Source organism: Bubalus bubalis, chromosome 4 (genome assembly GCF_019923935.1).
Source record: "Bubalus bubalis isolate 160015118507 breed Murrah chromosome 4, NDDB_SH_1, whole genome shotgun sequence".
NCBI classification, from domain to species: domain Eukaryota; kingdom Metazoa; phylum Chordata; class Mammalia; order Artiodactyla; family Bovidae; genus Bubalus; species Bubalus bubalis.
In genome coordinates, this window is record NC_059160.1 from 22117537 (window position 1) to 22130121 (window position 12585).

Here is a 12585-nt window from a genome sequence, read left to right on the forward strand (position 1 = left end):
TCAGTGAACACCCAGGAGGGTGATGGGAGAATCTGGGGAAGAGAACCAGACATCACCTGGCAGCTCCTCAGGAGGTCGCACCCAGCTCTTCACATGACACCCACGCCTTGCCTTGCTCATCTATCCTGATTGACAAAGTCTGGGAGTTCCTCTGAGCACGCTGACCTTCTGGCCCAAACCTGTTACTGTCAACAAGTCTTATGAATTAAATACTGTTGTTCTTAAACATTACATGATACGACTGTTCCATATCAAAGGCAGAGCTTGTACAAGCTTCTACGTGTTAAGAACGTAGTGACAGATTAACAATGAAATTTTACTTCCAAATAACTCAGCAATACTGCCTGCCCTCCTACCCTAACCCTGTCCTCCACTAGGGGCCAAGTTGACTTATCCTTCACAGGCCATGACGTTCAGGGGCCAGAGCCGTTTAAACCTTCATGTCCCCAGATGCTTTATTCTCCAGTTACGTGCGTAAACGCTTGACATAAGTCTTTTCTCAGATTGTAAATTCTTGAGGGTCATGGGTTAGATTTTATGCATCCTTGTTTACCTATCCACATTTTCTGCATGTTTCCCAGCTGGTGTGGAGGCGGGGAAGACGACACGTGACCATACCAGCAAGGGGAGTCCGTGTTTCCTTGATAATGGACTTGAGACAAGAATACAGCCCAAGAGAAGTGATATTTCTCACTCCTCAGTGACCAGCCCCCAAAGGCTTGTCACACTGCTGAATGCCTTCCAAAGTGCATAGGGGCCAGCTCTCCGAGATATAAAGCATGCCCCAAAAAAGAATAAAAATAAAAGCGTAATGAGCGTTCCCACAAGCAAAGAACTAAGCACTGCCTTTTGTGCTGCAAAGGGGCAAGGGGACCCTAATTTTGCAAGACTTCCAAAAGAGGGTGCAGAGGGGTAATTGTTTCAAGGTGGCAATCATTCCTGTGTGCCCCTCCCCCGTCCCAGCCTCTGCCAGGCAACTGCCCAGGCTTTCTGAAGAATGCCACCACCCCCACAAACGCACACTCCTGATCGGCCCCAGGCCATTTCCTTTCCCTCTAGGCCCGGTGTTTTCATTTCGGGCAACCGTGCATACCGATGAGCCAGACAAAGTTCTGGGAAGGGCCTGTCAGCACCGTTTTGTCTTCTTTCAGCCGCGGACCCCAGAGTCGTTTCCATTGCCAACCGAGTCGCTGAAATCGTTTATTCCTGGCCGCCGCCAGAAGAGCTCCACAGCCAGGGAGGAGGCTTCAAGTCCAAAGGGGTTCCGGTATTGCAGGGTCTGCAAGGGCAGTCTGGAGCTGAAAGTACCAAGAAAGGTAAACTTCCCTTCTGAGCATTTGCCCCAGGGTGCGTGTTGGCCAAGCAGAGGTCCATGAGCACATATGCATTTATTCAGCTCAGGGCCCCGCCACTTAGGAATCTCTGCTGACCTGCACTCAGGGCACCACAACCACATGCTGGAGGCACTGACCTTTAGCTGGAGAACCCAGCCCAAGCCAAGGGGAGAGCGCCAGCAGAGGGAAGCAGCATGCCAAGCTTACTGCTAAGTCCAAAGAAAAGTCTCCTATTGAGGGGCAGGAGGAGATACAAAGGGAGTGCTCAATCTTGTTCACAGTTGGGGGGGCAGCAGGGGAGAATACAGCATTAGATTTCACCATGTTAGCCATGGCCAAGGCCCGGTGTGCTCAAGCGAGTGCACAGGCTGTAGGTGGAACGTCCACCCAGGAGTTTACACTATTGCCTTGGGCTCCCGTGAAGAAGCAGGGGGCTTGTCAGGCACAAGCCTAGAGCCAAACATGAAGCAGACCTGAGAAGCAGTGATCCGGCTGGGTCGGTTGCCACCCAAACTGGAGCAACAGCCAGGACTGTGGACCCCAACTGACCTGTAGAAATTCTAGATGTGAGGGAAAGGGAAAGTGAAGGTGTTAGTCATTAGTTGTGTACAACTCTTTGTGACTCCACGGACCGTACTCCTGCCAGGCTCCTGTGTCCATTGGGTTTCCCAGGCAAGAATACTGGAGTGGGTTGCCATGCCCTCCTCCAGGGGATCGTCCCGACCCAGGGATGGAACCCACGTCTCCTGCATTGGCAGGCAATTCTTTACGGTCTGAGCTACCAGGGAAGCCCAGAGTTGAGAGAAACAGGACCAAGTGCCCCGGAAGAGGAGTTCAGTCTGACATTCCCTCAATAATGACTGTCCAGCCTGTGGTTCTCTTTCTCAAACCCCAGTGGACGATGAGGGGCCCAGCTGGCTCTTGAGTTTGCAGCACATCGAGCCACAAGGCAGAAGATTCTCCAATCATGGTGGTGCCCTCCAACCCCAGAACCAGACTGGTAAGCGTGTCTACCCTTGCTGTGCTGCCAGGACCACAGACTACCAAAGGGGCTTAGAGTGAGGAGCTGGGAGAGCAGGGACCCCCAGAGAGCAAAAAAATAAAGAAACCAAAGTGTTCATACTTTATTGCTATCTCATGTGTGTCTGGGCCACATAAAGTGACGACACCAAACCAAGCAAAAGCTCAGGCCCCCGTCCTCCAGGCACATGAGAAACTGGGATTGCGGCTGCAGCAACTTTCCCAGAAAGAGGCAACAGAGTCAGATATAAGCTACATATGGGCGGCGGAAGCATCCAGTCCTTCTTCTCCCAGGTGACTTGGGTCTCAGGCTTCCTACCTTATTGCCCTTCACGCAACCTCGTGGCATGACTTTCCTGGCCTCTCCTCCCCTTCTCCTCTGGGACACACATGAGGACTTCATGACTTCAGAGACTATGCCCCAAGGAAAACATGCTGTTCCCTCAGTAACAGGCTCGTCTCTGTTTGGATTCAACGCTATAGCAATGACTGTTTTCCTAATATTATTTCCCTGTTAGCACGTTTGGAGACAAGGGAAAGCAGACTCCACCTTCCCTGTTCCAACACACACAGCACATACCAACTGGAGCCATCTCTGTCTCCATCTGCCATGTTAGCCTTTGGGGTGGGAGAACTTATTCATTGTATTTACTTAGACTCTACCCTGTTGTAAAGACACAGCATACAAAGTACATGTTTTAGTTAGATAAGTCCAATTTGAAAGATAATGTTAAAAAAAAATGTAGGAAAATAGGTGGGTTTAGGAATGACTCTAACTCCCCAAATTCAGGAAGGCTGTACCTTCCTCTTAGGAGGCCACAGTTTGGCTCTGAGTTTTCTAGCAGTTAACACAAAGGATGAATATGATCAAATAGGGGTGTATGATGTCTACATGGGAAAAGACCACCTGCTCAGGAAAAACCTAAAGACCTGAGAGACATTTCTTCTAAGTATCGGGGAAAAAGGATAGTTAGGGAGTTTGGGAGGGACATGTACACACTGCTGTATTTAAAATGGATAACCAACAAGGACCTACTGTATAGCACAGGGAACTCTGCTCAATGTTATGTGGCAGCCTGGAACATAGGGGAGTTTAGGGGAGAATGGATACATGTATATGTATGACTGAGTTCCTTTACTCTCCACCTGAAACAATTACAAAGTTGTTAATCGGCGATACCCCAATACAAAATAAAAAGTTAAAAAAAATTTCTTCTAAGTATCATTAGAGATAAGCTCATGCATCTTCAACAGCATTCTTAGAGCAAATAAAGTGATGAGTTTCCTGGTGAGAATCAGGGGACTAGGGGAGGAAAGAAGGGAGAAAAGAAGGGCACGGAGGAGAGAATGTTCAGAATGCTTTGGGTGTCATCAGAAGAGGTGAAGTAAGATTTACTTTGCTGGAAGTTACAAAGTGCATGGTCTTCCTCACTCCCTAACCAGGCTACAAGCTTGTCCCTGGAAACATACAAGATTTTTTTTTCTCTTGAAAGAAATAACTGTAATTTTCCCCTGACAGAAGAAGACCAAATAATAGCCAGAATTGTTGAGCTGCTGAAATATTCGGGGGAGCAGTTGGAAAGAGAGGTAGGGAGCGTCTTGAACTAATGGGTTTTCTTTCTGTGTCCCCGCCCTGTACTGGGGAATGGAACTGGACTGATGGTTGTACTCCTTTTTCAAAGTTCTGGTTTCCACTTAAGTCCTAAATTTTATTTCCCTTGGAGTCAAAACTCTTCATGCTGGCAGGGTCTCAAAAATGAATCACTTTGGAAAACATAAGTAAACCTTCTGGAGCCTCCTCGGAATTTTTGGAAAGGAAAAAAGTCACCAATAAATTAAAATTCGCTGAATAGAATTATGAATCTAGTTCCCCATGTAACTGATCCTCAGGGAAGTTTAGACTCTTGTGTTTGCCCTGCAGCCTGGATATCTGTGTCCCACAGCTGCTCCAAGTCTGGAGTGTTGTCTGAAATCTCCCCCTAGAATGGCCAGACTGTTCTTTCTCAGCAGTTCGGCCAGGGGACGGGTTAGCATTACCTGGAGAATGCTGGGTTTCAGGCCAGTTAGAAGTTGAGACTGGTTATTCCCATCAGGAACGTGCAAGGGTTACCTTCAGGTAAAGAGGTGGTGGACAGGCCCCGCTGTGGTCACGGCTTCTGAAGGCATCTCGTCTCTGTGTGTTACCCGTGGATGGCTATGAGGTCTCCTGCGTCTGGCCATCAGGAGCTGGCCTGGGGACACACTCACTTGTTTTGCAAGGATCCATGGGCAGGAAGTCAGGTCTGTGGAGCTCTGCAGGAGGGGTTAACAGCGCTAACTAGCCAGCCACCCACCTCAGTCCACCACAGCGTGCTCGGTGGCTCCTCGATGCCCTTGTCAGAGGTGTCCCAGAGGATGGTGACCAGGATGGGGGAGGAATATGCGATGGTGCAGAATGAGAAACATTGAGGAAACCAAGGTATCAGACCAAAGAAAACAGGAGGAAATAGGAGAGCTTTGGGGCCATAGTTGAGGGTGGTCAGGGGTGCAGAGGAAGCAGAAAACAGAACAGGGCATATGATGACCCTGTGTTTCTCCAGAACTAGCATCAATGGACAGGAGTACGGGGCAAGTCATTTCTCCCCGTTTGAAGGATGAACCTTGTAGCTTTTAAGGCTGTCCACTGAGACTTCTCTGGTGGTCTAGCTGTTAAGACTCCATGCTCCCAATGCAGGGGACATGGGTTCAATCCCTGGTCAGGGAACTGAGATCCCATAGGCCGTGCAGTGTGACCAAAAAAAAAAAAAATGCCAAGGGAGTATTGTTCTTTTTCTAAGACCATGATACTCTAAAGGGAAGAAAGCTAAGAAATACAGCGTTCAAGAGAGGAGTATAAGGTAAAATCAATTGATAGAACAATGGAAGGGAATCAGTGGATTAGGTTTTGTTTTTCTTTTCACATGAACTCAGGTAACTCATGAAGGTTTCAGCATCCTGGACACATGCTAACATTTCAAGAGCATTTCCTCCATGTTGGGCACAAAGCCAAGTGTTTCAAAATTACCCTGGGTTTCCCTGGTAGCTCAGATGGTAAAGAGTCTGCCTGCAGTGTGGGAGACCCAGGTTCAATCCTTGGGTTGAGAAGATCCCTTGGAGAAGGAAATGGCAACCCACTCTAGTATTCTTGCCTGGAAAATCGCATGGATGGAGGAATCTGGCAGGTTACAGTCCATCAGGTTGCAAAGAGTCAGCCACAACAGAGCGACTTCACTTTCACTTTTTTCATGGGGGCTGTTGCCCCAGTTTAGAGATGACATAACTGAAACTGAGAAGTTAAATAATTTCTCCAAGATTGCACAGCTTATAATAAATGCAGCAGGGGTTTGAGCCAAAACAGCGATTTCCAGGTTGTGGATTCTGCCCATTACACAACCTCTGACAAAGCACCTTTCACTGGGTTGCAAGTGTCAGTGGACTCTGAGCCCCTTGAGTGAGGACGTATCTTAATCGTCCACGGTACCACCTGTCGTAAGCGCTAGGAAACATCTCTTGAATGTCCTGTGAACGGGCTGTTCAGTCTGTATTGGTTCCCATGGAAGGAAATCACAGAGAAAGTCCATGCCTGCCTGGTCCTGCGGGATATGGTCCCACATTTGAGATTAGAATCCAGGGTTTTCCACTGGGTGTTTTAGTCGCCCAGTGTCCACCTGGAGAGTCTGCCTCCCCGGCCAAGGCTGATATATACTGTTTCTCCTCTCATACACAGTTGAAGAAAGACAAGGTTTTGATGACCTGCTTCCAGGATGCGTTATCCTATACTGTTGTCAAGACCATCACAGACCAGTTCCTAAGGGGCGTGGACACCAGGGGAGAATCAGAGGTCAAAGCTCAGAGCTTTAAAGCTGCTCTTGCAATAGATGTCATAGCCAAGCTCACGACCATCGACAACCACCCCATGAACAGGGTGCTGGGTTTTGGAACCAAGTACCTGAAAGAGAATTTCTCGCCCTGGATCCAGCAGCATGGTGGATGGGTAAGTGAATTCTATCTAAAAATGAAATCTTCCCAGAACTCAGGGGGCACGGCATGGAAAGGGGTTTTTTCCTGGGGGTTGTTTTTTTTAAGTGAAGGGAACCCATCTTTGAAGCGGTTCTCATGGGTTTAGGACATTTGAGTGGCAAGAGATTTACCCCATTAATGGGAACATATTTTTAGTTATTATCTTCATTATCAATAAATATTTACTGAGCTCCCAAAGGGTATGTGGGGTATGTGAGTGAGAGGAGAGGGACTGGTCAGACAGAACAGGAAGTGAAGAGATGCTGAGATATAAAATGTTTGGATAGATACAATTTCTGTTTTCACAAATTTTGCAGGCAACGGAAGTCTGGCAGTGAGACTAGAAGAAGTTCCTTATTCTCTCAGGGGTGTGGGAATAATCTTTACACAGAGGTTCAGGGCTTATGACATTTTGTCATTGCTGTTGGGACCCAGACATTCCAACAGGGACATTTTGATACAAACTGAAGAGCAGTTTAATTTTCATCTATTTTTAAATTATCTGCTATCAGGCAAAACAGACATCTTTATCCTGATTCCTCAGCCCTTCCCGTACCCTTTTCCTCTGAGACTTCCTTAAAACTGTCCTGTTCAAATGGCCTCATAAGGGGAACCTTTTCAAACTGCTTTACCCCAGAGCTCTAAACCTCAGCAGGCTAGGACACTTTTGTCTGTTCCAGCCCTTCCGGAGGACATGCACTGCTATCATGAGTCCTCTTTCTACTAGGGTGGTCTAGCGGCCAGGAAAAGACCTGAGTCTGCTCTGGGCATGGCCAGCATGACCCCAGGGCCTCCAAACAGGCTTAGTCTCTTGGCTACCAGATGGGAAGTATAGTTGATCATGCCTGTGGGGCTGATGTGCCCACCACAATCACCAGTTGCTGCCCATTAAACTACCCAGACTTCTGTTCTTTCCTATTTTCCACCGTCACACCAGATATGATAGCCCTTAAGTGGCTAATCTGAGCTTCCCAGGTGGTGCTCGTGGTAAAAGAACCCGCCTGCCAATGCAGGAGACGCAGGTTCTACCCCTGGGTCAGGAAGATCCCCTGGGGAAGGAAATGGCAACCTACTCCAGTATTCTTGCATGGAAAATTCCAAGGACAGAAGAGCCAGGTGGGCCACAGTCCATTGGATTGCAAAGAGTCAGACATGACTGATGTGAGTGCAGCAGCAGGAAGTGGCTAATCTGAACAAGCTCTTGCTGCTGCTAAGTCGCTTCAGTCGTGTCCGACTCTGTGGGACCCCATAGACGGCAGCCCACCAGGCACCGCCGTCCCTGGGATTCTCCAGGCAAGAACACTGGAGTGGGTTGCCATTTCCTTCTCCAGTGCATGAAAGTGAAAAGTAAAAGTGAAGTCGCTCAGTCGTTTCCTACTCTTAGCGACCCCATGGTCTGCAGCCCACCAGGCTCCTCTGTCCATGGGATTTTCCAGGCAAGAGTACTGGAGTGGGGTGCCATTGCCAGTACTCCAAATTCAAGCTGCCTTAACTCATGGAGGAGGATAGATTCCTGAACATCACTTCAGATTTAACAGCTCTAAGGCCCATCAAGACCAGGGCCCCCTCAAGTCCTGCCCCAGAGCCCCTCCTGAGTACTCCAGCTCAGGACCCTTACCAGCCTCTGAGCCTTTACAACACTTCATATTTGCACTACAATTATATACAGGAAATTACCATCATTGTTGGTCTTCTTAATATATTCTTCCAGAGGGACTGTAAGTATCAACTGGATTTACAACCCAGTTCTCAAAATCTAGTTAACTAATGTAACTGAAATGCCAAAAGTGTTCTATGAAAAATAGTGTTTCTATACCAAAAGTACAAACAACAAAAGAAAAAATAAAAGGGACTACGTCAAGATTAAAAACATTTCTGCTTCAAAGGATACCATCAAGAAGGTAAAGAGACAACCCATAGGATGGGAAAAAGTAGTTGCAAATTATATATCTGATAAGGGACTTGTATTCAGAATATGTAATAAATTCTTACAAGTCAACAATAAAAGGACAACACCCCCCACCAATTTTTCAAATGGGCAGTCAATTTGAACAGACATTTCCGGGACTTCCCTGGTGGTCCGGTGGTTAAGAACCACCTTGCAATGCAGAGGATGTGGGTTCGATCCCCGGTCAGGGAGCTAAGACCCCACAGGCTGTGGAGCAACTGCGCCCACGCACCACAACTGCCGCGCCTGTGTGCTCCAGAGCACGGGCCTCAACTAGAATCAGTGCAGTGCAGCAGAGGACTGTGCGTGACACAGTGAAGGTCCCCGTGCCACAGCCAAGGCCCGACACGGCCAAATGAATCAGTATTTTTAAAAAACAGACATTTCTCCAAAGAAGACATACAAATGGCCAATGAGCACATGAAAAGATGTTTGCTTGACATCTTCATTTCAACATTCAGTTCAGTTCAGTCGCTCAGTCATGTCCAACTCTTTGCGACCCCACGAATCGCAGCACGCCAGGCCTCCCTGTCCATCACCAACTCCCGGAGTTCACTCAGACTCACGTCCATCGAGTCCATGATGCCATCCAGCCATCTCATCCTCTGTCATCCCCTTCTCCTCCTGCCCCCAATCCCTCCCAGCATCAGAGTCTTTTCCAATGAGTCAACTCTTCGCATGAGGTGGCCAAAGGACTGGAGGTTCAACATTAGGAAAATGCAAATCAAAACCACAATGAGATACCATTTCACACCCACTAGCATGGCTAAAACAAAAAAGACAAGTGTTGGTGAGGATGTGGAGAATTTGAACCCTCATACATTGCTGGCTGGATTCCAAAATGGTCCGACCTCTTTGGGAGACAATTTGGCAGTTCCTCAAAATGTTAAATGTAGGATTACCAATTCCACTCTCTGTCTATACCCAGGAAAACAGAAAACAAGTGTTCATGTAAAAGCTTGTACGTGAATGTTCAGAGCAGCATTCATTATTTATAAAGGCCCCAAAGTAGAAACAACACAGAAATTTTTCCATGATGAATAATGAATGGAAAAACCAAATGTGAAATATCCATACAGTGGAGTAATATTCAGCCATAAAAAGGAATTAAGTATGGACAGATGGGTGAACCTTGAAAACATTATGCACAGTGAAAGAAGTCAGACAAAAAGGCCATAAATTGTATCATCCCATTTATATGAAATGTCCAGAATAGACAAATCCGTAGAGGCAGTGACTTCCTAGGGCTTTGGGGAGAAAGAATGGTGTGTGACTGCTGATGGACACAGTTTCTTTCTGTAGTAACGAAAATGTTCTAAAATCAGAGCTGATGGTTGCACAACTCTGAACACACTAAGAGCCACTGAATTATATATTCTTAAAAGGGAGAATTTTATACTATATTTCATGAAATCTGTCATTAAAAATAGTGGTTGTAATTCTAATAAGCAAATAAAAAGAAAGAATAAGTTCTATTATTTTTTAATTTGGCTGCTAGTGCTAGAGAGAAAAACAATTCCAGTCAGAGAAAACAGATGGATTTTTTGGGGTAGAAATAATAAAGTGAATTTTCAAAGGCTTTAGAATTTTGTGGCCCTAGTTCTTTATCACATGTATTTTCAATTCAAAATTATTAGTTTACTTTTCCAGGTCATCATAAATCCTAATCTTAAGTCTTGGCCACAGTTAGGTTTAATTTGGAGCACAAAGCTAGAAATTAGGAGAGGGAAGGGAAAAAAAAAAAGGACTAATTTTTTCCAAAGTCAGAGACAGAGTTGCAAAACATAAAGGATGCTGCTGAAAAAATATTTATGAGTCGATATGACTATGGGAATATGGAGAAGTTGTGGATTGACATGTGAGCTCAATTTCACTGAACAGGAATGAGGGGACACTGGTGGCCAGCCTTCCATTGCCCCAGGGATTTCAGTGGCTCTCTGGAATGTCCCTGTAGTGTGTGGAAGGAGAAAAGCTTTTCCTAGGCATACCATTTCCAGGAGCCTTGGAGTTCCTAAGTATTATATCTCAGCATTCCACGTCACACAGGAGTGCACCAAATCTTCCCAATGGAACCACAAGCCTATGAAGGCAGGGTTATGTACTTCATCCCCTTCTTTCTCTCTTGTGGTTTCCATTACTTTTACATAAGTCACAGATACTCAGCCAATACTTGGAGAGCAATGTGTGTGTTAGTTTCTTAGTCATGTCTGACTCTTTGGAGCCCACCAGGCTCCTCTGTCCATGGGATTCTCCAGGCAAGAATACTGGAGTAGGTTGCCATTCTCTTCTCCAGGGGATCTTCCTGACCCAAGGATAAACAGGTCTCTCACACTGGAGGCAGATTCTTTACTGTTTGAGCCACCAAGGAAGCCCTGGAGAGCAATAATTAATAAGTCAAATCAGTAAATAGTGACTCTATCCACAAAGCATGCCAAACAAGCCACAATTTGATTTTCATTTATTCCTTGGCCCTTTTTGCCTCACTTTAAGCACTATTCACATAGCTATCCTGAGGTCCTGCAACCTCACCCCTTCTACCACACCTTGAAAGGAGAGGTTAGCAACCTCCATAGTCATCAATCTTTTTGAATTTAAATACAACATCAAAGACTCTCCCCATCTAGACTCTTCCCATACTCAACCCTGAGTGTGTAATGTAAGTCCTTAGCTGGTGTTTTCCTTTCAGGCATACCAAGGATGCTAGTCACCTTTCCAAACCCTCCCCCAACTCTAACACGTCTCCATGCCTCGGGTCAGGCTTGGGATAAGAAAGCAGAGTTAACAGGCATATGTTTTCACTTCAATACTGAATCAAATTTGGAATTCTAAAAATCTATTTCTCTTTTTCCCCTTCTAGGAGAAAATACTTAGGATGCCACATGAAGAAGTAGACTGAAACATCAGAGGATTTGTAACCTGGAATACTCATGGTCCGGTTCTGGTCTTGTGTACATTGGTCTCAGCACAGACTACAGGAGAAAACACAAATGGAAAAGGTTGATGGAGCACCAAAGGCTGAAAAGCCATTACTCCTGCAAGTCAAGAGGCATCAGGAGAGACCTTGACTGTTTCCGGCTCCTAGGATGCAGAGCATAGCCTCCGGCATCCATGTTTTCAGGTTGTCCAGTGAGTATGCAAAACAGTCTAGGAAGACAAGTGATAACCTTCTGTTCAAATGCTTACAACAGAAACCATCACCCAACCTCTGCTGGCCACTTTAGGGAAAGTGCGTGCCACACACTTGTTGACCTCATGAAGGTGAAATGATAAATGGTGCATGTGCTTACTCTCTGGTTTCTAGTACTGTTTATTTTTCAAAGTTCACTTGAGATGGTCTGACCTTGTTTCAAGCCTGCCTTTAGGCTGATGTAGCTGTTCATGTTGGTAGACAGAGGTCAAAGAGACTCTCGAGTTTATGGCCAGCCTGGGGAGAGACTGCCTGATCTGCCTTTTTTGGCTCCCTTCTCTGGACAATTCTTTGGCAGTTCGAAAACCTTCTATTTGGCAGAAAACGATTATTTCTGTCACCCTCAACTATCTCAGTGACCTCATCTCTACTTCTAGAGGTTTCTAGAACTTTGTTATCTTGGGGGCTAGTGTAATGATTAGTGCTGGGTAAAATAAATGCATGGAAAGACAACTGTCAAAAGAGTATGTTTATGGTTAAAATAAACTAAGTAAAAGCATATGATTTCTGTGAGGATCATAAAAGTTAATTTATATCAAGTGCTTAGAAAAGTGCTTGTTATTTAATGCTGTGTTTATTTATGTCCACTACTGTGTGCTGCCCTCTGCTAAGCTGAAAATGTCTTCTCCTCTCAAAGCTGTCACTAATTGTTTTTCTGAAATTGACACTGTTCCAAGTGAGGTTTTTTAGTATGTGAAGTATGTTCCATAGTAGGTGTTTAAGGCAAAAAAACAATTTTTAAAAATACTATCAAATTATGGTCTTCCCTGGTGGCTCAAATAAAGAATCCACCTGCCAGTGCAGGAGATGCAGGTTCCATCCCTGGGTTGGGAAGATCCCCTGGAGAAGGGAATGGCAACCCGCTCCAGTATTCTTGCCTGGAGAATCCCATGGAGAGAGGAGCCTGGCGGGGTGCAGTCCACGGGGTCCCAAAGAGTCAGTGCTATCAAATTAGTCTTACAACAAATTTCTGCTCTCTAGTATCCAGCATGTAGCCTGATGTAAAACAAGAGTTTAATAGACCTTTGATGAACAAATAAATGAATGAGTTAATCAGA

The 12585-nt window shown here is 45.9% G+C and overlaps 1 protein-coding gene across 13 annotated transcripts in view; it reads left to right on the plus strand.

Moving 5' to 3' along the window:
• BCL2L14 (BCL2 like 14) overlaps positions 1-12031 on the plus strand; it is a 36305-nt gene extending 24274 nt beyond the window's left edge. For 8 of the 13 annotated variants that reach the window (XM_025283261.3, XM_044941147.2, XM_044941148.2 and 5 more), the window contains 5 exons: positions 1152-1316; positions 2203-2334; positions 3874-3941; positions 6100-6366; positions 11198-12031. In XM_025283261.3, coding sequence (XP_025139046.2) covers positions 1152-1316; positions 2203-2334; positions 3874-3941; positions 6100-6366; positions 11198-11236 — 671 coding nt within the window. In that variant the 3' untranslated portion in view covers positions 11237-12031. Of the gene's footprint in view, positions 1-1151; positions 1317-2202; positions 2335-2648; positions 3071-3873; positions 3942-6099; positions 6368-11197 lie in introns of those variants that run through there. The other 5 variants (XM_006076443.4, XM_025283266.3, XM_044941152.2 and 2 more) reach the window with 5 other exon arrangements.
• The last annotated feature ends 554 nt before the right edge of the window (positions 12032-12585 follow it).